This window comes from Syngnathus typhle, linkage group LG12 (assembly GCF_033458585.1).
Source record: "Syngnathus typhle isolate RoL2023-S1 ecotype Sweden linkage group LG12, RoL_Styp_1.0, whole genome shotgun sequence".
NCBI lineage: Eukaryota > Metazoa > Chordata > Actinopteri > Syngnathiformes > Syngnathidae > Syngnathus > Syngnathus typhle.
In genome coordinates, this window is record NC_083749.1 from 983608 (window position 1) to 1005678 (window position 22071).

The window sequence follows — 22071 nt, forward strand, 5'->3', positions numbered from 1 at the left end:
CCCAGCAGCTGCAAACGTAAACAACCTCATGGCGTTTCACGGCTGTCTAGCTCGTTTACGATGGCCACACATTTCCAAATCGACGATGGGTTTCGTTCAGGGTTGGCAATGTCGTTCATCCGTTTGTCGACTTGACCCCCGCTGCTACCCTGCGTTTGGGCCGAGAGCGAGCCTTTCTAATTTGGACCGCTGCAATGGTCGTCTTCAGGAAAGAGTCCAGACCCCTTGCAGAAGCTTTTCAAGCGAGGCCGTTGGGAAAATCCATTCAACGCATTACCACCTGGTGTACACATGCAAGGTATTTTGGTTGAACCATATTCTTTAAGCTTAGCTTGGTGATGAACTTCATGCAAATTGAAACTTTGCAGGTATGCTCCGCCAGATCCACGCAAAAGATCTCCAAGCAGGCGTATCACAACGGTGTCGTTATTGTGACATGTTCGGGATGCAAGAATCACCACATTATCGCCGACAACTTGGGCTGGTTCACCGATTTGGAAGGGAAAAGGTTGGTCCGATTTGTAAGATTGGCTCATTGGAGACATTTTAGTCGTTATAAACTTCCTCCACAACATCCTAAAAGTTTCATTTCAAAGGTTACTCACCTAATAGCAGTAATGCTTAGATGGCTCCAATGTGCAAATTGAGTGAGTCTGACTTTGCATCCTCGCTGTTAACGTTGTCAGGAACATTGAGGAGATCTTGGCTGCCAAAGGAGAGACGGTGAGGAGGCTGGGAGGAACGGATGCTCTCCAAGTTGTTCTGACCGAGTCAGGCCAGGAGAAATGTCCTCCGTCGGAAACTGCAAACAAGGACACGGACAAAGATACATGAATGTGTGAATCATCGAGTTTTCTTTTCTATAGTGGTTGTCATTGTTTGGATGGCGGATGAGCTTGTTGTCTATTTGAGTCCATTCAAGCCTTTGTTGAAGTGAACATGGATGTGATGGAGGTAGCTGGAGAAAACCCACACAAGCACAGGAGGGAATCATTTGCCAACTCCAGGTTTGGACCCAGAACATACTGTTAAGCACTGGACCACCCTGCTTCTTGACATGTGAAGAAATTGACTTTGACTTTTCTCAGGATCATTTTGTTCGGTTTAACAGAAAAGCAAAAATAAAATAAAACCGTAAACCCAAAAGAATCACTAAATGCATTTTCGTTTCCCTCGGCATATGGTTTAGGTTTAAATTTTAGTTCCGTTTATTCTGGAACAGAAAACAGCAAATTCGGTGTTTTCCATGTAACGTGGGTCACATGATCTCCTGACGTCACGCGAGAACGCAACCTGCTTGTTGGCTAACTGTGTAGCCTCTGAAGCGGGCTAGCGCGTCAACTCTTTCGTTTTGCCCCCTTCGTGTTCGGACTGCGATGGAGGTCCTCGCGGCCGGAGAGGAGGCCGAGGAGAGGCCGCATCATCGGCCGTTCCTCATCGGTGTCAGCGGGGGAACCGCCAGCGGGAAGGTTTGTTCGAACTAATTAGCTCTCGTGGTTATTAGCGTTAGCTAAGCTAGCGTTGCCTGTCACGACAGTTGGTCCGCGCACATAACACAAAATCGAAACTAAAAATGTAGTACGTACATAATAATGTTTAGAGTCTCTTCTTGTTGAATGGTGCGTTCCTTCCTTCTTCGGTGGCGTTCCAGTCGACGGTGTGTGCCAAGATCATGGAGCTGCTGGGCCAGAACAAGGTGGACCACCACCAGAGGAAGGTTGCCATCATCAGCCAGGACTGCTTCTATCGCGTGCTCACTGCCGAGCAGAAGGCTAAAGCTCTCAGGGGCCAGTACAACTTTGACCACCCAGGTAGATTGCCTCTATGGGGTCACCGCGTGTCAAGGCATTCGATATTGAATCATTTGAGATAACACGACACTTTGCAACTCTTGCAGAAGCCTTCGACAACGAGCTGATGTACAAAACTCTGAAGGACATCGTGGAGGGCAGAGTGGTTCAAGTCCCCACGTACGACTTTGTCACCCATTCCAGGTGAGATATTGGACTTTCTGGTCCAGGGCGAAGGAGGCCATTATTTGAGGACATAAGCGCAAAGGAGGTGGCAACAGGTTCTTGCTCCCTATGCGTTCAGATTGGACGAGAGGATCACGGTTTACCCGGCCGACGTGGTCCTCCTGGAAGGCATTCTGGTCTTCTACCCGCAGAAAGTGCGAGACATGTTCCACATGAAGCTCTTCGTGGACACCGACTCGGACGTGCGGCTGTCTCGCAGAGGTACGGGCCGCGCTTTGGATTTCTTTGGCGGTGCCTTGCCGAGCTGAACGTTTTGCTTCGTCAGTGCTACGGGACATGACCCGAGGCCGGGACCTGGAGCAGATCCTGTCGCAGTACACCACCTTTGTCAAGCCCGCCTTTGAGGAGTTCTGCCTGCCTGTAAGCGTTTGATCAAACAGGTTCCTCGCTTCGATTCTTGAAGGCTATCTCCCCCTCCTTCTCCTCGCTTTGTTTTAGACCAAGAAGTACGTGGACGTGATCATTCCCAGGGGAGTTGACAACATGGGTGAGCTGGTTTCTCTTTTGAAATGGCAAAAGAACCTTGTCAGGCATTGCAGAGCAAACTCCTGAGCACTCATTTTGATCAATCTAATAACACCTAGCTACACACAGCATCATCTCCAGCTTACCTTTCTTTTGTTTGTGTGCCTCCAGTGGCCATCAACCTGATTGTGCAGCACATCCAGGACATCCTCAACGGCGACATCTGCAAATGGCAGCGGGGGGCCGTCAACGGGCAGGGCCAGGGCCGCCCCTTGAAGCGGGCCATGGCGGGCGAGTGCCACCTGCAGAGCGCCAACCCGCCTGGAAAGCGGGCCCTGCTGGAGCCCAGCACTCGGCCACATTAGCGGCCAACACCGTTTCCAGAGACCTTTATCTGATTTTGGGATTTGCTGTTACACAGGCAAAGTTGTATTTGATAACACTCAACCGGGAAATTTGAAAAATGTGGAAACCTTCAATGAGGATTTTGGGGAAACATCTCGTTCCCTCCTAAACAGAGATCCACGTTGTGCTGCTTTTCCTGGTGTGCGCACTTTGGCCACCAGGGGACGGCAGAACACTAAACAGTTTCCCATTGTGCTTAATTCCCATTGAAAGTTTCCAATTTTAAAAAACGTTGCAAGCATACATACGCTCGGTCGGTCTTGTTGTTAGACTAATAAGCTGATTTAACGATTTCTTTTGCACTGATTGTGACCCATCTTGTTAATCTATTTCAAGTTTGAACCCAGTGAGAGATGTTTTTTGTCCACTGGAGATTATTCAATGCCTTAAACACTTTCCATGTAACAGGAATGTTTTTTTTGTGTGTGAATAATATATATATATATATATATATATGATGATGATGATAAAGTGTTCATGTATAGAAACAGCTGTTTTGTTTTTATTGAGGGCACAGTGTGAGGCATTGCTTCTGACTGCTCTCCCAAAAAAAAAGATTTACACATTGGAATGACAAATGAGCTCACCCCCCATCCTGAACATGACGTGATTGTTTTTATGTGTTTGTAATTATTATTTTTTTAACATATGACCACAGCACACCATGACGTAACAGATCACAGCATCTTGAGTCATTTCTCTTTCTCCTCGTTTTCCCGTGCGTACGCCACTTGAAGGAGAGACGTCCGAGTTCTCCCGGTACGCGCAGACGTCCTTTTCAAGAACAAAAGGAGCGCCGTGTGTATAAAATACATTTCATGACCACGCGTGATTCTTCCAGAAGCTAATGAGCAAACCTTCCCCTCGGCAGCAGGGGGCGCTGCTGTTTTGAGGGGAGCGGCGTGCGCCACTTGAGGCGACCAACTCGACGACACGTGATAAACACACCTACATCAATATCTACACACACTACTTCCAAAAAGGAATAGACTCTCGGCTTTGGGTGAAAACATTTTTTGCGAGTAGTGCGTGTATATCGTCGCTGTTGGGCGGAAGCCCCGCCATGACCAAATATGGTCAATTTCAGTTTTTCACATCATGACACGATCGGTCTTTCTTCGGCACTTTTATTTTACACGTTGCCCAATAAAACTAGAGAGCAAATTTGTATATGTGAACGCTTCTTTGTTCTGCAGGAGCTGGGCAGCATTATGTTGCCTCAAGATCCGAAATCGGGCATTTTTTCTTTTTTTTTTTTTTAAGACAATAACGACGCAAAATAGGTTATATACATTTGAGTAAGCCGGTTCTGTATATATAAAAAAAAAAAATACTGCAATGACTCAGTCATATTTCATTTCATCAAAGTTTGGCATGATAATGTAATTGCTTTTGGGAAGTCGGCAGTAATTGCGGACTTTGTCACGGACGGAGTGTAATATATAACTTTTTCTATTTTAGCATGTGAACAATTGTTTGTACACAATTTTGGTGGTGCTGTGGTGTGTTGATGTATGATAGCGGTAGTACTTGAACAATATGGCGTTCAAGTGGAACTCAAGGTAAAAAACGAATCACAATTAGGCAGATCGCAACATCCATCTGGCGTTTTGTCCGACCCGGCCCTTTGCCATCCGTCAACCCAAATCAACATCCAAGTGCCCTCGGGCTCGCATCGGCGACGTCACACGTCGGCAAACCTAGAAAACCGGTGAGCCGTGGCGACGCGTGGGAGCCCGAGGGGCGCGTGGACATCAATGTCGGTGGCCAGCAGGGGGCACTGGCCTACAAAATGACAGCACCCTGAGACTGATGCCTCGAGTTCCCCTTGAAGTAACCGGTGATTTTCCAGAGGCCAGGATTTTGCCCGACAGCGACGACATAGAAGAATACAAAAATGTTGAAAAAGTTGAAAGCGAAATGGACCTTCTCACCTCGCTGTCTGTCACACACTCGGCCGGCCGGCCGTCTCCGCTTGACAAGAGGGCGGACTTTGGTTTTCCCGCCGCGGTGTGTCCGCTCGCTCCCAGTTCGCAAGAGATCTCCGAGCCTGGTACGGCTTCTTGTAAACCTCACTAGCGCTTCCCATAATCGCTCTCCTGCAACGAATCTCCCGTTAGCTCCCGCCAAAATTCAAAGCGTCCATTTGGCGGGTCTATTAAAGTGGGGTTAGTGTCATTGAAGCACAGTTGGAGGTCAAGTCTTTTGATTTTTTGCGGTGCTGGGGGGTGGGAGGCCGCGGCCGCGCTTAAGTCTTCTCGTCCCGCTCCGTCTTGCGCCGGGCGATGTTCCGCGGCTTGATCTTCAACGACAGCTCCCACAGCGCCTCTTCGGCCAGGTGGTCGCTGAAGTCGTTGAAGAAGGAGACGATGTCGTCGTTGCGTTTCAGCTCGTAGTGCCTGCAAACAAAAACAATCAAATTTGTTTTTTTTTTACAATTTCCCAGTTTAAGGGCATGTCGTAAATTTACGCCCATCGTTTGCAAATAGCGATTGGTCACGCACACTTGCTGGAAGCGGCGCATGCTGTCCAAGATGTTGAATTGCTGCCATCGCTTGGAGAAGTTGACTTTGCCGTCGATGAGGTCTGGGTTGCCCAGGTGGACGAAGGTCAGGTCCTGTAAGATCAGACCCCTGCAGGGCGGCAGGAGAAGCCAGAAAAACCAAAAACTTTAAATACCGTTTGAGGTGACGAGCCGCGCTGCACTTACAAGTACGGGATGCAGGGAGGCTCCACTTCAGCCAGAGCGGCCCGGTACGCCCGGAAGGACGACGAGCTGTCAATCAACGTGCAATATTCCTCCAATCCCTGGTGAAAAGATTTAAACAAGTGATCAAATATTATTATTTATTCATGATAATCACGAGCCACCCGACTCGATGCGCGTGATCACCTCCGACGTCTGCTTCTGCCACTCCAATCTTCGGATGGGGGCGGAGTCCAGGGCGGAGAGGATGGCCAGGTACGAGTTGAAGTTGTTCAACTTTCTTAAGTGCTGTCGAAGGAAAGGATCATGAAACCGACGGACGATAAAGTTGGATTTTCTCTGCGGGCGTGCGAGGAGCCACCTTCATGATCTTGATGAACTTGAGCAGCAGCTTCTCTCGATCCTGGGCTTTTTCTTGCTGAATGATTAATGAGCGCACCCTGGTGGACGCAGACGGTTAAAAGAGGAAGCGGGCGGTGGGAGCTTCCTGACATTTCGTTTTGAACTCACCAGTAGCTCATGTTGTTAAAGTGCTCTGTGAACTGCGTCAAGTTGGGACTCTTCTCTTCGTTTTGCTCTTTGGCCCAAAGCAACACCTCGGGAATCTGAAGCAGACAAAAAAAAAAAGTTGTCAATGACAGACCAAAGGGTTAGTCAACTGCAGACGCACGATCTGCCCCACCTCAATTTTGTAGAAGAGCTCGGCGTCGAGAAGCGTGAGCTGGTCCGCGATCTCGTGACTGCGGAAATCGTGCAGCGTTCCGGGCCTGGCGGGATGACGCCGACACGCTTGTTTAGAACGGCGTTTTGGATGGCCGCCGAAGGTCGGATCCATCGGACGTACCTGGCCGAGACGCCCCGGGCGGCCAGCGGCTTGAGCGAGTTGGTGTAGCGCAGCAGCTTCTTCTGCTCCACCTTGTCCAGGATGTTCTTGCGCAGGACGCGGGCCAGGCTGAGCTCTCCGTTGCAGACCAGCGTGAAGACCAGGTCCATCAGCTGCTTGAGGATGTCCTCCGTCAGCTCCACCAGGCTGCGAGCGCAGAGCCGGCCGGCCGGCCGGCGTCAGGGTACCGCTGGTCTCATTTGATCCTTTTCGGAGGCGCAATGACTCACCAGAGCTCGTCCACCACGCGCACCAACACAAAGAAGGTGTTCTTGCTGACTCGCTTCTTGAACGTGTCTGGACTGTGGCAAAAACTCGTATATGTGCTTGGTGGTCAAGGAACATCAGATTTCTTTGGAGCACACATGCCCACGCAAAAGTGGCAAAGAGTGAGAGGATATCTGTAGTGGAGCTTCTTAATGAGGTCCTCGGGGCTTATAAACGTCCTATATGTAGTCAAAAAGGCTTCACAGTACAAAACCAGATCTGTGAGGGGGGGGGGGGAGGGAAGGAGGGCTTAGTCACGAAGCGAGCGAGCGAGCGCCAACGAGACGACAACCTGTGAGGATTGCTCTTTACCTTTGCGGTCCGTCTCTGTGGCGTGGACTAATAAAATGTCTCCCGATCCAGCGCGCACATCCGGCCCGTCGTCTTTCTGGGGGGGGGGGGGACAAGAGATGTCATTTAGCCAAGTGGGAGGGGGCTACATTAAGAAAAAAGCAGTGCTTGGCCACCATCTTGTAGCTGAGGATTCACAAAAGTAGGGCTTTGCTGACATCCTGACACGGGCAAGGTTTATTTGTACAAAAGTAGTGCTTTGCCACCGTCTGAAACGCATCTTTATGCCTGTCAAAAATGTTTTACTTTGATAGTTTTCATAAACTAGAATAACCTTGTCACTGACTCACAGTGACCTTTGCCCCCCAACAAAATCAAGCTGGCGTTGCAGTGGCATGCGCTTCCGTTGCAGACTGGTGGCTAAAAACAGAAAAGCAAAAAAAAAAAAAAAAAAAGGTTTCGGTCGTCTTACTTCCTGTTTTAGTGTTATCCTGCTCATGATCTCCTTGTGATCGATGAGCGACAGCTCGTCCACGTTCTCCTCGCTCTCCTCTGCTGACTCCTGCCTCCTGAAAAACAAAAATTGGCGTCATCATCATTCACCACAGCAAAGTAATGAGCAGACATGATGACATTTACTTCAACGCCTTACCTTTCCAGTTTCACCGCCTCTTTGCCATTGGCGGAAGGCGTCGGAGGGGCGGGGTCTTGGAGCACGACGCCGTCGGCCGTGACCGTTTCCTGATCGGAAGAAGGCAGACGGATGCTCAAACTCGGGAGTTGGAAAGCTTCGTGGAAACGCTGCAATTTGGCAAGCGAGACAAACCGCCGCCGCCGCCACCGCCGCCGTTTGCCCGACGGCAAACACCCAACACAACACAGCACGACATGCTACAGTACGCGCCGTCGCCCCAACGTCAAAGGGAATGAGGACAACGGCGCACAGTGCACCCAACATGCACAAGACAAGGAGAGGGGGGCAAAGCGGACACGGGAGGTGTTAGCTTGGAGGCTAGCGACATTAGCAGCAAAGGCTTTCTTTTGGAAAAGCCGAGCGGAGCGGCCTCGGAGGAAAGCGCGCGAGCCGGTCCGTGAGCAAGCCATGCTCGGCGCATTTTGCCACCTGGTGGCGCCCTCACCGCTACTACTTACTCTGAGGGAGCGAGGCGGCTCGCCATTGGCCCGGCTGGACGAGTACAAGTTGACGTACTCGCCCTCCCCGCCCTCGTCATTTGCGCTCTCGCTCTACGGGAAGGGGGAAAAAACCGAGACGTGAGGCAGCGTGAAAGGGCCGTGAGGGAGGGAGGGGCGGGCGGGGAACCTGGCTCAGCATCATCACGACCAGCAGGTGCCACGAGAGTTCATGCAGAGTCACAAGTCATGCTCCCCTGAGATCTTTGATGGATGGGCAGGCTGTGTTAAGATGATCACGAGCAAGATTCCAGCGGGTCAACCGGTCATCGCCAATTACTTTTTTTTTTTTCCCCTGCCCTCCTTTTACTTCTACGTAAGAATGGAACAAGCCCGTCCCGCCCGTTCAATGTCCACAACAACGCGTTCGACATCCGTGCTCACCGCCTGGAGCGAGTCACCGAGGAACGACTCGGAGGGAGGCCGGGCCGCCGTCGCCGAGGCGGACGGGGAGCCCGCGGGCCCGGGTCCTCCCCCCCTGCCGTCGGGAACGATGGCGCTGGTCAAGGCGGCCTGGTCCACGCTCTGCGGCCAGGGGGGTCGGCGGAAAGCGCGGAAGCAAGAGGAGGAGAAGCAAGAAGAAAACAAAGAGCCAAAAAGATCAGGTCGCTTTAAGGAGGAAACAGAAGCGAGCGCCACAGGCGGAGGAACGGCTTGGACCCGGACGAGAACGCAAACGGATCGCACAGCAATGACGACGGACAAGACAAACATCTCCTCAAGCGGCAGCTCAGCTTTAGCGGACAGGGCCTTCAAATTCCAACTTGCGATTCGCCAGTGTCGTCAGCAGGGGGTGCTGCGGGCTTCAACGCCTTTGTGTGTGTTGGCAAAGGTCAACTGCAATTTGACGATCCCAATGATTACGGACGTTTTGGTGCTTTCTCATGCAAAGGCATAAAGAAAGTGACGCTGTACCTTTAAGAGCCAATGTGTGCGCGCTCAAAACGAAAATGACGTCTGTCTACTCGCACAAGCGCAAACCTGTGTGAACGTGTTGCACATACCGGCTGTGTTTCAACACATACCAGCACGCACACAGGCAGACACACACAAATGCACAGAGACAGGCGTGCAGAAATATTCTTGGGAAAATGCTGCTCTGCTCTTTGGACTAGCTCGAGATGAAACGTGAACCGACGCTACTTGGAGGTAACACAGAGCGGCAACACATACGCAATCCGAAAAAAAACTGGCGGGTCACTCCAAATGATGTCATGAGACACGCCCACACGGGAAGAACCCGGCCAACTGACTCACGTTGAGCACCTTCCCCTGACATGTCCGCGCTGAGGGCCAAACATCACGCCTCCCCTCCGGGGGTGCGAGGAATGCAAACATTCCGCACAAACACGCAAAGAAAGGGGGGTTGGAGCACCGAGGGAGAAAAGAAGCCACGTGGAAAGATGAGCAAAAGCGAGAGGAATGTGTTTTCCATCTGCTGCGGCATGGACGCACACGCGGGAGAAAATCGGACGCTGGGGGGGTCGACTTAAAAAAAAAAAAAATTAAAAAAGACGCTCCTCAAAGTTGTAGCGCGCAGGCACTCACCGTGGGCGTGGTCACGGCAGCTTGGCCAATCAGGTGGCAGTTAGAGACGGACATGCTGAGGCCCAGCGCAGAGCCCGCCTCCTCCGAGGCCGCCGCGGACGGCTGGAGGTGGCAGGAGAGCGAGGAAGAGGAGGAGGAAGAGGGGGAGGAGGAGTGCGAGGCCTGGAGAAAGCAGAAAGTCCGCACAAGGCACAAGGGAGCCAGAGATGAGGGGAGGACAACGTTGATTAAACGAGTGAAGCCATTAGTAGTAGAAATCAAGTAAGCGGGGAGGAAAATGAACGAGTGAAGCGGGTTTTTTTTCGCTGGCGCTGTTCAAAAAAAAATCCATATTTAGTGATGAGGGACCGGTTGACTGATTCCAACGTGTCACTGGGTTCATCTCGCCATTTTGCCGTTTACGGTGACGCTGGAGCGAAGCGGCGGGCGGCTTTAAGAGCCTTACGGAATTGAGGCCAACTGCACGAAAGCACTTTCCGAACACGGTCAATATGATCCCGTTCGCTTTGCTTTTTTCTTTTTTTTTTTCTCTCTCTTTCTCCCTCTCCCGACACGCGCGCACAGCGGCGGCAGAAACGACTTTTGTTTCTTGCCAAAGCCGCGCAAAGTCGCCAAAGCATGTAAAGTTGAAGCACGGGCTTACGGCCGAGGCAATCAGATTAGCAGTCCAGATAAGATGGACATCCACTTGCACCAATCTTTCTCTCTTTGCGATGGCGTGCCGTACAGTCATTTGAAAGTGGAGTCTTCTGCCAGTTGTGTCAAATTGATTAAGACGTTATGTCCCGATGCTGGTTGCACGATGTGCTACTGGATCAGGCGAGTAAGGAGGAGGAGGGAAGGGAAGAGAAAGAGAAAAAAGTGACAACGAAGCGCTTCCTCTTTTCTCCACTGTCGCTCAGCTCGAGACGAGCCCGACTGGAGCGCCTGATAAAGTCTTATCTCCCAACGACACCATCCATGCGCAGATGTTTGCTTTCAGTCGCGTGAACGGCGATAAGGAGGCAAAGCGTCAGAGGAGCCGACCGGACGGGGGAGCGGCTTCCGACAAAAGCGGATAACGACTTTGCACCGCCGACGTTCTTTCGACACCTGCCGCCATCACGCTATTGCGTGTGGAGCACATCCCCGGGAAACAGGCTTTTCGTGGAAACCAAGGACCCCCTTTCGTTTTTGGACTTGCGAGTCCCGACCCACAATAAAAGGCCCTCTTACCAGTTGTCGTTGCTTGGGCGGCAGGGCGGGCGGCAGGAGCGGCTCGTGGACCGAGTCGGTGCTGCTGAAAGAGTCGTTGAAGCCGTAGACCTCCTGGAAGCGCTTGTTGCGCTGCTCGTAGATGCTCTCGCTCTGCGGCATCTGGTAGAAGACCGACGGCTGCGGCTCAGAGTAGTCCTCCACGAACTGCATGTACTGCAGGACTGGGCAGACAGAGCGCACAAAGGCGTGAGTGAGCAAGAGCACATTTATTTGGATGGAATGAGTTGAGAAGTGAAATGCAATATTCCTCAAGCCATTCCAAAAGATTTGAAACATCTTGTCTTCTTTTGGCCCTCCTACAGCGAGAAGAATGCATGGAATGACCTCAATGCGCAGGAAGTGATGTCAAGGGCGTGTCAGGAAATGAGCCCTGCGCTACGCTGCCCTGCCCTGCGCAGCTGGCGCCATTGTAGTACATCCTGCTATTCTCTTCCTGTCCGAATATTTCCTCGTCACCGTCTACGCCTCGGCCCCTTCCCAAATTGCTCCGGGTCACGCTCTCAAGTTGTTCTTTTCATTTTCCAAATATGAAAAAGTCATCCATCCCCTTTCCCCAGATACTCACTGTGTTTGCTTTTCTTTTCCGGCAGCGGCGGCGGGCTAGCGCCCATGTCGGCGTTGTCGCCGCAAATGTACTGGGCCACAAAGACGCCGCCGTTGGTCTGCGGCATGGGCGAGATGGGCGTGAAAAGCGGGAAGGGCGGCGGCTCCTCCTCCGACAGGTTGTCGTACTGGGAGGGGTAGCGCTCGTACACCTTGCAGCCGCCGTCGGGGAAGGGCGGCGTCTGCGTGCTGCGCCGCTTCTTCTGGGGCAGAGCGGGCGGCGCGCTGATGCGCGCCAGCGGGTTGCCGTGGCCGGGCTGCGGCGTCCAGTACTCGGGCGCATGCTGGGGGGGAGGCGCGCTGAAGCGGGGGTGCGCCGGATGCTGCCCGGGGACGGGCGAGGACGACTCGCTGTGCGACTCGGGCAGCGGGCTGAGGCAGCCGCCCGCCGGCACGGGCGGCAGGCCGTCCCCCACCGACAGGTCCTGGTGGAGGAAGTCGTAGTCGTGGTCGTAGTTGTCCGTGTTGTCTGAAAAGAGAAAGGACGGCGGTCGGTCGGCGCCGAGAATTCGGAGCGCGGCGGAGCCTTACCGAGCGTCTCGCAGCTGGTGTTGCGGGAGCACTGGCCGCTGTCCTGCTCCACGGAGGAGAGCTGCTCGTCCGACTTGCTGAGCTTGCCCATGCTGCTGCAGGGAGACAGGCGAGGCGAGTCGCCCCCGTACGACTGGCTGCCCCCCGAGAAGCGCCGCTGCAGGAACTCCTGCTCGTGGTCGTGCTGTCGGGACGAGACCAACGGTTGAACTTTCCGCTCCGTTCAAACGCGCGCGTCTCCGACGGACCTGTCTGTGGACGCCGCAGGGCAAGCTGGATCCCCGGCTCATGGGGGCCACCACGGCCACGCGCGTGGGCGACGGCGCCGACTGCCGCTTCTTAGGCGGGAGGGCCGGCGGAGGGCTGTTGGCGGAAGGAAATCGGTGAGGAGGACAGCGAAGCCACACCGTCAAAGCGCACGCCCGCAAACAGCACACGGTGGAACCTCGGTACCGCCTTGGTTAAGCCAAAATAGATATTTTGTCTGGATATGAAATTTTTCAGTCCCCTTCAACGGGAAACCGACTAAGCTCGGAAACGGAGGTTCCACTGCACGTGGTCCTCGCGCAAGTTAGCCGCTGGCGCCTTGCGCTCTTCACGGCGACATGAGTTAGGTGGACGCCAGCAGAAGGCCGCGTGCGTGTAATATGGAGGGGGGACACTGCAACGGGTCAGCCGCACACATTCATGCGTTTCGGTGGGGCGGGGGATTCGCAGGACTGCCCGAAACAGGAAAATAAGGAATACAAAAGAAAACGCTGGACGGAATGAAACCATGCAGGTCATCCAATCCAGAGGCTTGATGAGGGGGGGAGATGTTCTAAATGCTCACATTGGGCTAACATACTTCTCCTTGGGAGTGGGCTTCCTTTGGCCAGCGTCACAACTCAACTGTGCTCTGTGCCCAGAACCCACAAAGGAGACAAAAGGATGAAACAGGTTGAGAGGAAGAGAGAAGGAAAAAAAAAAAAAGAAAAAAAAAAGTCCTGCGTAAGTAGAGGTTGGCTGGAGCATTTCACAAAAGTCCTCTGGACATTTGAACTTGGTTCAGGGAGACAACAAAAGGTGCACCTGAGCTCCGCCATCTTGGCTTCGGGAAGCGGAGGTTTGGGCGGGGCCACGTCCTCGTCGGCCGCGTCCGAGGGGGCCTCGGCGGGACCCGCCGTCGGGGCCGCTTTTGCCGCCGTCTCCGCCTCTATCGACTCCGAAGGAACGCCGCTGCCGTGGGAAAGGAGGACAAAAATAGAACGGAATAGTCCAAAATGTACGCAAAGATCCGCACCATCAAAAGATGTGGTGAGCTCACCTCTCGGCCGCGCTGACGGGCAGTGTGGCTTTGTTGGGGTTGGTGGGCGAGGGCTGCTCTTGTTTCTCGATGGTCAGCCTCACCAGCTCCTGTTGCCGCAGCGACCCGCATTTGAAACGCCGACCTCGCGCTCAGACGCGTCGGGCCCGGCTCGTCTTACCTTCACGCCGTCCAGTACGGCTTTGATGACGTTGGTGACCGACGTCACGTTCTCCTTGTCGTCCAGGTCGATGCCTTCCAGCATCACGTGGTCGGCCCAGCGGATGAGGTTGGCCAGGCTCTGGTACACGCGGTTGTGGCACGACGACAAGGCCGAACTGCGGAGAGCGGGCAGATGGAAGGAAAGTTGCGCTAGAAGCGTTCAAGTTTGACAAAGAACAAACATGACCCATTCAAGGATTCATTACGACACTTGCGAAAAACATCAAATGGGTTTGAAGGACGCAGCCGTTGACGTGCCAGACGGAGTGCGTCATCGCGCACTTCCGAGATTCGAATCGGCTTCATCAGTCCCGACGAGTCTCGACATGCACGCATTCTTGCAGTCCGGCGGCAACGAGTTAGTCACCTGTGCTGTATGCGGGCCTCCCCCTGAACCAGAGGTAAGATGGCCTCCAGCACCTTGCTGGCCGAGCCAGGGAGCATCTCCAGCACCTTCTTCTTCTCCACCACCATCTTGTCCACGATGGTCTTGAAGTAGCGGAGGGCGCTGACCACCTCTTTCTCCTGCTCCTCCAGTCGACTCACCTTCTGGATTGGCGTGGACAAAACGTGAGACGGGGGAAATGCGTGCAAATGGCAAGTGCACGCTTTACCTTGTTGACGGGCTTTTCGGCGCTCTTGGCGGCGGGCTCGGGCTGCAGCTGCTTGCCTTTCTTGGATGGCGTCCTCTTGATCTTGGGAGAATGGAACTTGTCCATCAGCTTCATGGTAAATGAGGACAGGTGGGACCGCTGCGAGTCTACAGGAAGAAACCTCTTGGTCAGAAAACTTTCTTCTAGTCAAACCCTCGTCCTCGTTTGGTACCGACTGTGTTTGTACAGACCCGGAAAAAAAGTCACGAGGCTCGCAAACATCTCGTCTTTCGTAACGTGTGGCCTTTACGGCAACAGTGGTGGAAACTTTTCGTGCTAACTAGATTTCGAGATCCGCTCACACTGGACCCCTTTGTTCACTCCAAAGTTTAAAGAGGCCCTGGAGGACCACGTTTCACCGCCTGATTGATTTTCATGTTGTATCATTTGTGCCCTCTCTGCATCCATTTCAACCTGGTGATCCTGAAAGGGGGATCCTTCCATCTGTGGTCCCTTCTCAAGGTTTCTCATTTTCCCCCTGCTAGGGGTTTTTAAGTTTTTCCTTGCCCTTTTGGGAGCTTAAGATCAGGGGATGCTTTGAGAATAATTGTCAATTTCTGTCTATGTGAAGCCCTTTGAGACTGCTTGTGATTTAGGGCTATACAAATAAACTTGACTTGAAACTTGACTTGGCCCGGCAGTGAGTGACATCAGCGCTGAGTCATAATCGATGCGCCGCTTCCGCCCGCCGTGCATCGGCGGGATTTACAAGTGGAGCGTACCCGGCCCACCAAAGTCACGCTAGCGCCGTTAGCATGCACACGGCAAGCGGGCTACCTCAGTGGCATTGAGGTCATCGACTAGAACTTGTCTGGCGCTCAGTTTAAAGCGCGGCGCACCGAGCATAGCGAACCGCGGTGTCATAACATTTCTTTTCTCCTTTATATTCTGCCGAGCTTTCACAGCCCAGTAGAAATCTTTGTAGTCATTGTCGTCATAGTGATGATTTATTTATTTATTTTTTTACTACTCTGAGCAAAGACTGGAAATAGTCTCGTTAGTATGAAACAGAACCGGAAGAAGCCCGATTGCTGTGCACGTCATCACTCAAACCTGTTCCTGATTCTCACTGTGGCCAGCTATCACTTCTGCTATTGGACATTTGTGAATGTTATTTTTAATGGAGTTGAACCGACACGCTTCCGTGTTGAGAGCTTGGTCTGCTGGCCTTCTGCTTTTATGGTTTTTTTCAGACCGTTAAATCATGCAAGTCACCCAAAATGTCTCATTTGCATCGCTTGTTTTGTTTCTCACAAGAACAGGAAGGAGAAGCGATGATGAACTTCCTTGCATCTTTGACCAAAAACAAATCAAAACAAGCGACAGGTGACGTCTGAGCTTGGGACAGGCCCGGCCCGGCCCGCTCTGGTGTGTGTCCAGGTGCGTTTTCAGGCCTCGCTGTCATCAGCCTTGATGGGTGCGAGCGAGGGGATGCGCTCAAGGTTACGCACACAGCTTGGTTTTCACACCCCCTCCCTCCCAGTTCCCGTCCATGCGCTGAAAGTGTGCACGTGTGCGTCACAAAGGTCGGTCGGTCGGCCGGCATAGCAGCTGGCGAGGTGAGGTGCGCAGTGCGTCGGAAAGAAAACGTCACAAGCCAATAGAAGAATCCAAAATGGCCGTTTCGGTTCAGAAAAGTTGTCAACGTCGGGCGGGTGACCCGTTTTGCGTCGTGGCTAATCGCCGGGACACGGCGCCAGGACGGAATTTGGAGCGAGACCCGAGCGCCTGAGCGGATGCAAACAGCAAGGTGGCGAAATTCAACAGGAAACGCTCGAGTGCAAAGTCAATCATTTATTGCCTCCTTGGTGGAGCGTTGAAGGGTCACCGCTGGGCGGGCGGGCGGGCCTCGGGTTGGAGCCAGGCCCTGCTTGATGCTACATTCAAACACAGGAGTGGTGGAGATAAAAGATGACGAGTCCCAGAGAGGAAGTGACCAAAAAAAAAAAGGTTTGACATGACGGAGCCCTCGGACATCGGTGATGAGCAAGGCGGACGCCCCCGTTATGTTGTGTCGCTGTTTACAAAGTGTTGCTATGGCGACGGCGCGTTTGCCTCTCTCTCCGGCTTTCCCCAGCTGCTGGACGTGAACTCTGGCGACCGCCCAATCACTCCGCCGTCATGGCCGCGTGGCCACGCCGATACCGATTGTTGCGTCACACAAAGTGTCCTTTCAGTGTGAAATGATATTACATCGCGGAGAAAAGACCACTTCATCCCGGTTCTGACAAAACGCTCCATTCACCAGGTCGGAGGCAGTACCTGAGTTGAGTACGGATGCGTTTACAGCCCCCCCCCCGCCCCCTCCGGCTTGAACGGCGCGTCTGTTTCAGGTCAACGGCGCCAAAGCTCCTTCTCTGTGCAAGCTTTCTTCCATCTGCGTGGTCATTCATGGCTCGTTAGGTCACACCTTTCCGCTCTGGCGTGGCCAATTGCGCACTCGCCGTTTGCATCGGAGTGAACCTTTTGACGCACAAACAAGGGGATACCGCAGGGCCTGGTTCTGAGCACGGGACACGTTGAGAAATGTGCCAGCGCGTGGCTGGAATGTCAGTGCACGCACGATTCCACGTCGCCGCCGGGATGACGCTTTCAACTTACTACCGAATTTCACCCGGCAACAGCCGAGCTGCAAATTGTCCCGTGAAAGCGCCGGCCAAATGGGGCCGCGGACAAGCTCGCACGTGGTGCCGAGCATTCAAAGTGGGAAATAACACACCCTGTCTTTTTTTTTTTTTTTTTTAATTCGGCGCTCCCCCTCCCGTTCCTTCCCCCGTGACGCCGAGGCCGCCGGCTGCGTTTCCTGTCCCTCGGAGAGCGCCGCTCCCCCTTTTGTGGACATGACGACACAATCTGTTCACAGCGGGCGGGACCGTGTCGGAACCTGACTCACCGAGACGGGCCGGGCCAAATAGATTTTTTTTTTTTAAATGACATGGAGCAATTAAGGTACTTTGGTGGCCTCACATGTAAACAAGGAGGCTGTCGGTTTCTGTTAAACGGAGTGGTCTGGCCGGGCGCGGGAAGTGAACATTCCAGTGCCGACGCAGCTACTCGGGATATCGTTTGTCGCGTTCCATTTTCCCATCTGACAGGCAGACGTTCGTTCGTTCGTTCGTCGGTTCACTTTGGGTGAAAAGCAGCAGACGAAAGAGAAGCGCCAGGTGCTATAAATAGCCGGCTTGTCAGCCGCCGCGCCAGCGTCAAGTCTGAAAACAAAGCGATGAGTTCGGAGGCGCCGCCGCCAGACGGCAGCTGCTCCGATCCGAGCCAGAGGCCCCATAAAACAACTTTGCCGGAGAGCGAGCGGCCTTAAGCGGCAAAACGACTCACGCTTTGCACAAGTACGCACACTTCCAGAAGTAAAAATCGAGCTGCCGCCGCGCTAACGCGACCTTGCCCGAGGAGCGAAGCGTGCCGGCCAGATGATATCTCGGTAGGCAGTTTACAGTGACAGTCAGGTGAAGAGCGGAGGAGTAGGAGAATTTGGAGTGAAAAGCCATACACACACACACACACACACACACACACACACACACACACACACCCTTCATATTGGAGCAGCAGTCATCTCAATGCCCCCCCCTCGGGCCACATGGCCTCCACCACCCTGCCCCCGCCACACTCACAAGGCCCACGACGGAAGGATGTGGCCCGGCTGACTCCGCCCAGGCTCGGAGCCCAGCAAATGAGCACCTTGTGAAAAGCCGCACGGCACCGAAAGCCCGGCGAGGAATGTCCCCTGCTGCATTTCAGCGTGCCACAGAGCCCGTTTTGCACTCTGGGCCCGGCCAGCGTGGACAAAAACAAAAAGTCCAAATCAAATATGCTTGGCTGGATTCTCGTGGCACAAAAGCTATTGGAGTGTCACGAGCCGTTGGCTTCTCCGGTTAACAGACGTCCGGCCCGCTTTACCTGGAAAGTCATCGTCCAGGTCCCCCGGTAGAGAAGAGTCCGAGTCCTCGGAGGAGGCTCGGCTCCTCCGGCTGGCGTTGCCCATCCGAGCGAGCGAGCGCTCCGCCGACACTTTTTGTCTGCTAACTAACGGCCGGCCGTCTGCTGGCATTTTTCGCAGGCCTGCTGAGAATGAGTCACCGCTCGCTCATGGTGATCACGCTGGCTTGACCCTCTTCCAAGGAAGCTCCACAAATAGCAGCGCTGGGCAGAGGAGGAAGTAGCGCTTCAACAAAGCAGAAGGCCACCACCACAGGTGCCGCCACAGGTGCCAGCCAGCCAGCTAGGCAAGCCAAGCGTGGCAGGGGTTGGAAACGGCCCGCTTTGACACCAACAAATGACTCATCTTCAGAGACAAACGCAAAGAAGTCGCAGCCGTGCGCGAGATCCGGCACCTTCCGAAACTAAGTCCACGTTCGTGCTTCTCGGGCCAGCGACCATCGCCGAAGCCTCGCCGTTAGCTTCGTGTGGCTAATCACTAGCGATGGCCGCTGCTCTGAGCCATTCTCCTTGTTGCGCGGAGATTCCCAGCGCTTCCCGACGGAACTCCTGCTCCCCCCCGCCTCCCTCTATTTGCTTTCCCATACAAATCACAATAATTACAGTGCAGCCAGCTAGCAGAAAAAAAAAAAAAGTCTTTCATGTAGTGGCTGAAGCGCTTTGCAGCCGTCAAACCTTCAAGATGAGCTGCCCGAGGCTTGTCAAGGGTGCACCCCCTTGGGTTGTTTGCCGTTTCCCCACCTTAAGGGGGGGGGGGGGCAAAAATAGGATGTGGCTGTCTACTCCCATCGACTGCTGACAGACGCACAAGGGCTAATTATAAAACACAACTCCTCGCAACGCTCACATGCCAAAGCTGTTGTGTCACTCTGGAGGGGTCCAATCACTTTTTCCAACAGACAGCAAAATAACATGAAGTCAGAGATGCACCAAAAAAAATACAAACACTCACCAAAAAATGACAAGCAGTCCGTCCGTCCGTCCGTCCGTCCCCCTTGTGCGTTAGTAATAATGCTGACTGACAATAACAGCAATGGATGGCTTGCACGCTCCAGCTCGAAGCAAGCATACTCGGCACCTAACGGAAGAACCGTGCCAGAGTCTTTTCGTTTCCTCAAAGTGATGCTGTGCCACACAGCGAGAGAGCGACAACGCATTCCTCGTCCCATACATCAGCAATTGTCCAAAACAGGACAAACGAGTGACACGGTGACCATGGCGACGGGGGAATATGCTGATGCGAGCCGACGGGCTGGACGTCTCCCGTCAAGTTAGTTTACATGCGCATTGATCGGCCCTCTTGCTCCGCACGCTATGGCAACCGTTTGGCGTGGTGCATTTTGGGCAGAGTTGCACTACAACAGAAGCCCCCAAAAGACTTTTTGTACGCTGGCAAGCCTGTACGATTAAAAGTCGCTCGTATTGTCACTCAACTTGCCTCGCATGCAAAACAAACCTCGCTGACCACAAGTCGTCAAAACGGTGAAAATGCAAACCAACGGAATGAGGAAAAACACAACATTGTAAATCATCCTGTAAAGGTCCAATTGAAGCAACTGGACTCTCCTTGCTTGTTGTATTGATTCTGCTTTTGGAAAAAGTCAAGTCAAGTGGAGACTTGACTTGGAGGAATTGACTTGCGGTAAGACTTTGAACATTCTTGAGACTCGGGGATTGCAGATGGAACCATTTGAAGCACGTACGACTTGATTAACGACCACAAGTGCAGTGGCGTGGTGCTCTCGGGAGCCTACACGTCAACGAGCCGAGGGAGGCAGCCAGCCAGCCAGCCAGCCAGCCAGCCAGCCAGCCAGCCAGCCAGCCAGCCAGCCAGCCAGCCAGCCAGCCAGCCAGCCAGCCAGCCGAGCCCAAAGCTAACCGTTAGCCGCGCGACGCGCTCCCGTTCCAAACACCGCCCCGCGCTACGGACTTAGCTGGCCCGTCGGCTTGCTAAATCTTGGGCGAAAAGTGAAAGTTAGGGTTAGCATTATCGCTGTGTGCGCGCTTACGAGGAAGGATGCCGGTGATGGAGGGGGAAAAAAAAACAAAAAAGCTAAAGAGCTAATAAGCTACAAGCAAGACGTACGAGGCCCGATTGGACAAGCGTACACAATGAATGTTACCCCCGGTAGCATAGCGAGCATCCCCGGCCTCGGAGTACCGTTACACGGCCGAGTCTTACCTTGCTTACTCTCGATTTTGCCCGACATTTTCCTCCTCTCGGTGGCCCGCACTCGGTGGTTCCGACGAAAACGCTGGCGCCTCGCAGCTGGTTCGTCGCCACCGACTATTCCCTCCTTTTCCGTACACCGTAGTGTCCGTCAGACGGTTCCGGTGGGCTCGAATTCCCGTATCCGTCTTCCACACACATGGTGCGGGTCCAGGCGAAGGGAGGACGAAAAGAGGCCGCTCCTCACTCGAGTCGCTCCGTCGCTGAGTGATCTGCCGCTAGCTCCACACAACGCGCGGACGCGTTGACGTCTGCTGGCGGTGCCCGTCAACTCGCGAGTGGGAAAACACAGCGAGCGAGCAGCCGGCCAGCCAGTCAGCCACTGTCGAGCGAGCGAGCGAGCGCTCAGCCGACGCGACAGCGACGCGCCGTGGCAGGAATGAGCAACTGCAATCTGTCAACACTGGGATGGGCGTGTGTGGAGGGAGCTCCGCGCCCGCTGAAGTTTGAGGGTCAAAGTGCGCCGATCCGCGGCCTGGTAAACACGCTTGGGGACCACTTGCGTAGTGTTCCACAGCTCTGCCCCTTGTTGCGGCTAGCCTGTATGATCACAGTGGGGGGCACCGGGGAAAATTGTTAGTGTAGAAAACATGGCACCAGCCAAAACTTAGGGTAAATGTTGAAAAAAAATTTTTTGGGAAGCCTCCCGTCCATGCATCCTACTGGCCGTGCTGTTGACCCTGAAAATAGTCATGAGCCAGCCAACAGCAGTTGTGAAAAAGGCCGCCGGAGGTGTCCCGAGTGTTTCTTATTTCCTTCTTTATGAATTATTGACTCGCTTCTTTTATTGCTCGAGTGATCTAGGTCAGCTCGTGCGTTCAAGTGCAGGCACGCGCGCCCATGCATACGTCACATGTGTTGAATTAGTGATCGGCCCGGTTGCTCGTTGGCCCGTATTCGATCAATGCAAGCGCTCCCTGCCTTTGGCTCGCACACGGCAGGAGGCCGCGCCCGTGAAAAGCGGAATTCCTTCCCCGAGGCTACGATAAAGTCACACACAGGCAAGACAATGAGCTCCTTAGCAGACTTGTTCGGGCAGGATGGACCTGCACTCTTTACGCTCGCTTGCTTCCTCGGCATTTATACTCGCGGATTTCGGGAATTTAAAAAAAAAATAATGATTCAGTGTACAGTGGAGCCCCATTCCACGCCGACCCGGAAATAGCAAATAGCAATAGCCTGTTTGAATCCCAATGAAATAGTTGGGGGACAAAGTACGAGACATTATACATGACGTGTATGATAGATATTGCAGGGGTCGTTTTGACAGCGTCCTTGCATCCATATTTGTGCACCTCACTGTCCATTTCATAGAGATGCAACGTGACTCTGCTGCCACCTGTTGGCCATATGCACGTATAGACGACTTGAAGTCCATTTGCACAGCTTTCAATGCGATCCAATGCAATACTGGATCAATTATTAAACTACTATTTGTGTGAAAGTGTCAAAATTGTCCGCAGTGTGATGCCGAGGCCTGTGATATGTACATTCATCTTTACTGTGCATACAATCCCGCCGTCATACATTTGGCCACAAGGTG

At 53.4% G+C, this 22071-nt stretch overlaps 3 protein-coding genes across 12 annotated transcripts; 2 read left to right on the plus strand and 1 right to left on the minus strand.

Moving 5' to 3' along the window:
• Positions 1–161: 161 nt before the first annotated feature.
• dnlz (DNL-type zinc finger) lies at positions 162–1149 on the plus strand. The gene is made up of 3 exons (XM_061293137.1): positions 162–298; positions 383–508; positions 687–1149. The coding sequence occupies exons 1-3, from the start codon at positions 195–197 to the stop codon at positions 832–834; spliced, it is 378 nt and encodes a 125-aa protein (XP_061149121.1). The 5' UTR covers positions 162–194; the 3' UTR covers positions 835–1149.
• Positions 1150–1238: 89 nt separating this feature from the next.
• uck1 (uridine-cytidine kinase 1) lies at positions 1239–3394 on the plus strand. Its single transcript, XM_061293084.1, has 7 exons — positions 1239–1469; positions 1652–1811; positions 1898–1994; positions 2095–2237; positions 2302–2396; positions 2475–2523; positions 2673–3394. Exons 1-7 carry the CDS (start codon positions 1377–1379, stop codon positions 2864–2866), a joined length of 831 nt encoding a protein of 276 aa, XP_061149068.1. The 5' UTR covers positions 1239–1376; the 3' UTR covers positions 2867–3394.
• Positions 3395–5007: 1613 nt separating this feature from the next.
• Positions 5008–20865, minus strand: rapgef1b (Rap guanine nucleotide exchange factor (GEF) 1b). 10 transcript variants are annotated; one of them, XM_061292927.1, is made up of 27 exons: positions 20481–20865; positions 14306–14451; positions 14059–14240; positions 13651–13807; positions 13491–13579; positions 13256–13402; positions 13017–13082; positions 12433–12547; positions 12185–12368; positions 11616–12122; positions 11009–11211; positions 9794–9955; positions 8630–8770; positions 8207–8299; positions 7707–7795; positions 7527–7623; positions 7076–7151; positions 6894–6982; positions 6727–6815; positions 6458–6643; positions 6296–6380; positions 6124–6218; positions 5975–6053; positions 5800–5901; positions 5617–5714; positions 5411–5539; positions 5008–5305 (listed from the first exon to the last, which is right to left on the minus strand). In XM_061292927.1, the coding sequence occupies exons 1-27, from the start codon at positions 20506–20508 to the stop codon at positions 5155–5157; spliced, it is 3585 nt and encodes a 1194-aa protein (XP_061148911.1). In that variant the 5' UTR covers positions 20509–20865; the 3' UTR covers positions 5008–5154. The 10 variants fall into 10 exon arrangements, with proteins under 10 accessions (XP_061148911.1, XP_061148907.1, XP_061148906.1 ...); XM_061292923.1 differs by lacking the exon at positions 20481–20865 and adding an exon at positions 18260–18420 and having other exon boundaries at positions 13032–13082; XM_061292922.1 differs by lacking the exon at positions 20481–20865 and adding an exon at positions 18260–18420.
• Positions 20866–22071: the final 1206 nt, after the last annotated feature.

What these genes read in the sequence shown, in the direction of transcription:
- dnlz (XM_061293137.1), top strand. Translation starts at nt 195, where the DNA reads ATGGTCGTCTTCAGGAAAGAGTCCAGACCCCTTGCAGAAGCTTTTCAA. An exon ending in ACCTGGTGTACACATGCAAG is followed by an intron (nt 299 to 382) that starts GTATTTTGGTTG and finishes ATGCTCCGCCAG; the next exon opens with ATCCACGCAAAAGATCTCCA. An exon ending in ACCGATTTGGAAGGGAAAAG is followed by an intron (nt 509 to 686) that starts GTTGGTCCGATT and finishes TAACGTTGTCAG; the next exon opens with GAACATTGAGGAGATCTTGG.
- uck1 (XM_061293084.1), top strand. Translation starts at nt 1,377, where the DNA reads ATGGAGGTCCTCGCGGCCGGAGAGGAGGCCGAGGAGAGGCCGCATCAT. An exon ending in GGGGAACCGCCAGCGGGAAG is followed by an intron (nt 1,470 to 1,651) that starts GTTTGTTCGAAC and finishes GTGGCGTTCCAG; the next exon opens with TCGACGGTGTGTGCCAAGAT. An exon ending in TTGAGGAGTTCTGCCTGCCT is followed by an intron (nt 2,397 to 2,474) that starts GTAAGCGTTTGA and finishes GCTTTGTTTTAG; the next exon opens with ACCAAGAAGTACGTGGACGT.
- rapgef1b (XM_061292922.1), bottom strand. Translation starts at nt 18,410, where the DNA reads ATGCCAGCAGACGGCCGGCCGTTAGTTAGCAGACAAAAAGTGTCGGCG. An exon ending in CCTGCGGCGTCCACAGACAG is followed by an intron (nt 12,369 to 12,432) that starts GTCCGTCGGAGA and finishes TCGTCCCGACAG; the next exon opens with CACGACCACGAGCAGGAGTT. An exon ending in CCTCCCTGCATCCCGTACTT is followed by an intron (nt 5,540 to 5,616) that starts GTAAGTGCAGCG and finishes GCCGCCCTGCAG; the next exon opens with GGGTCTGATCTTACAGGACC.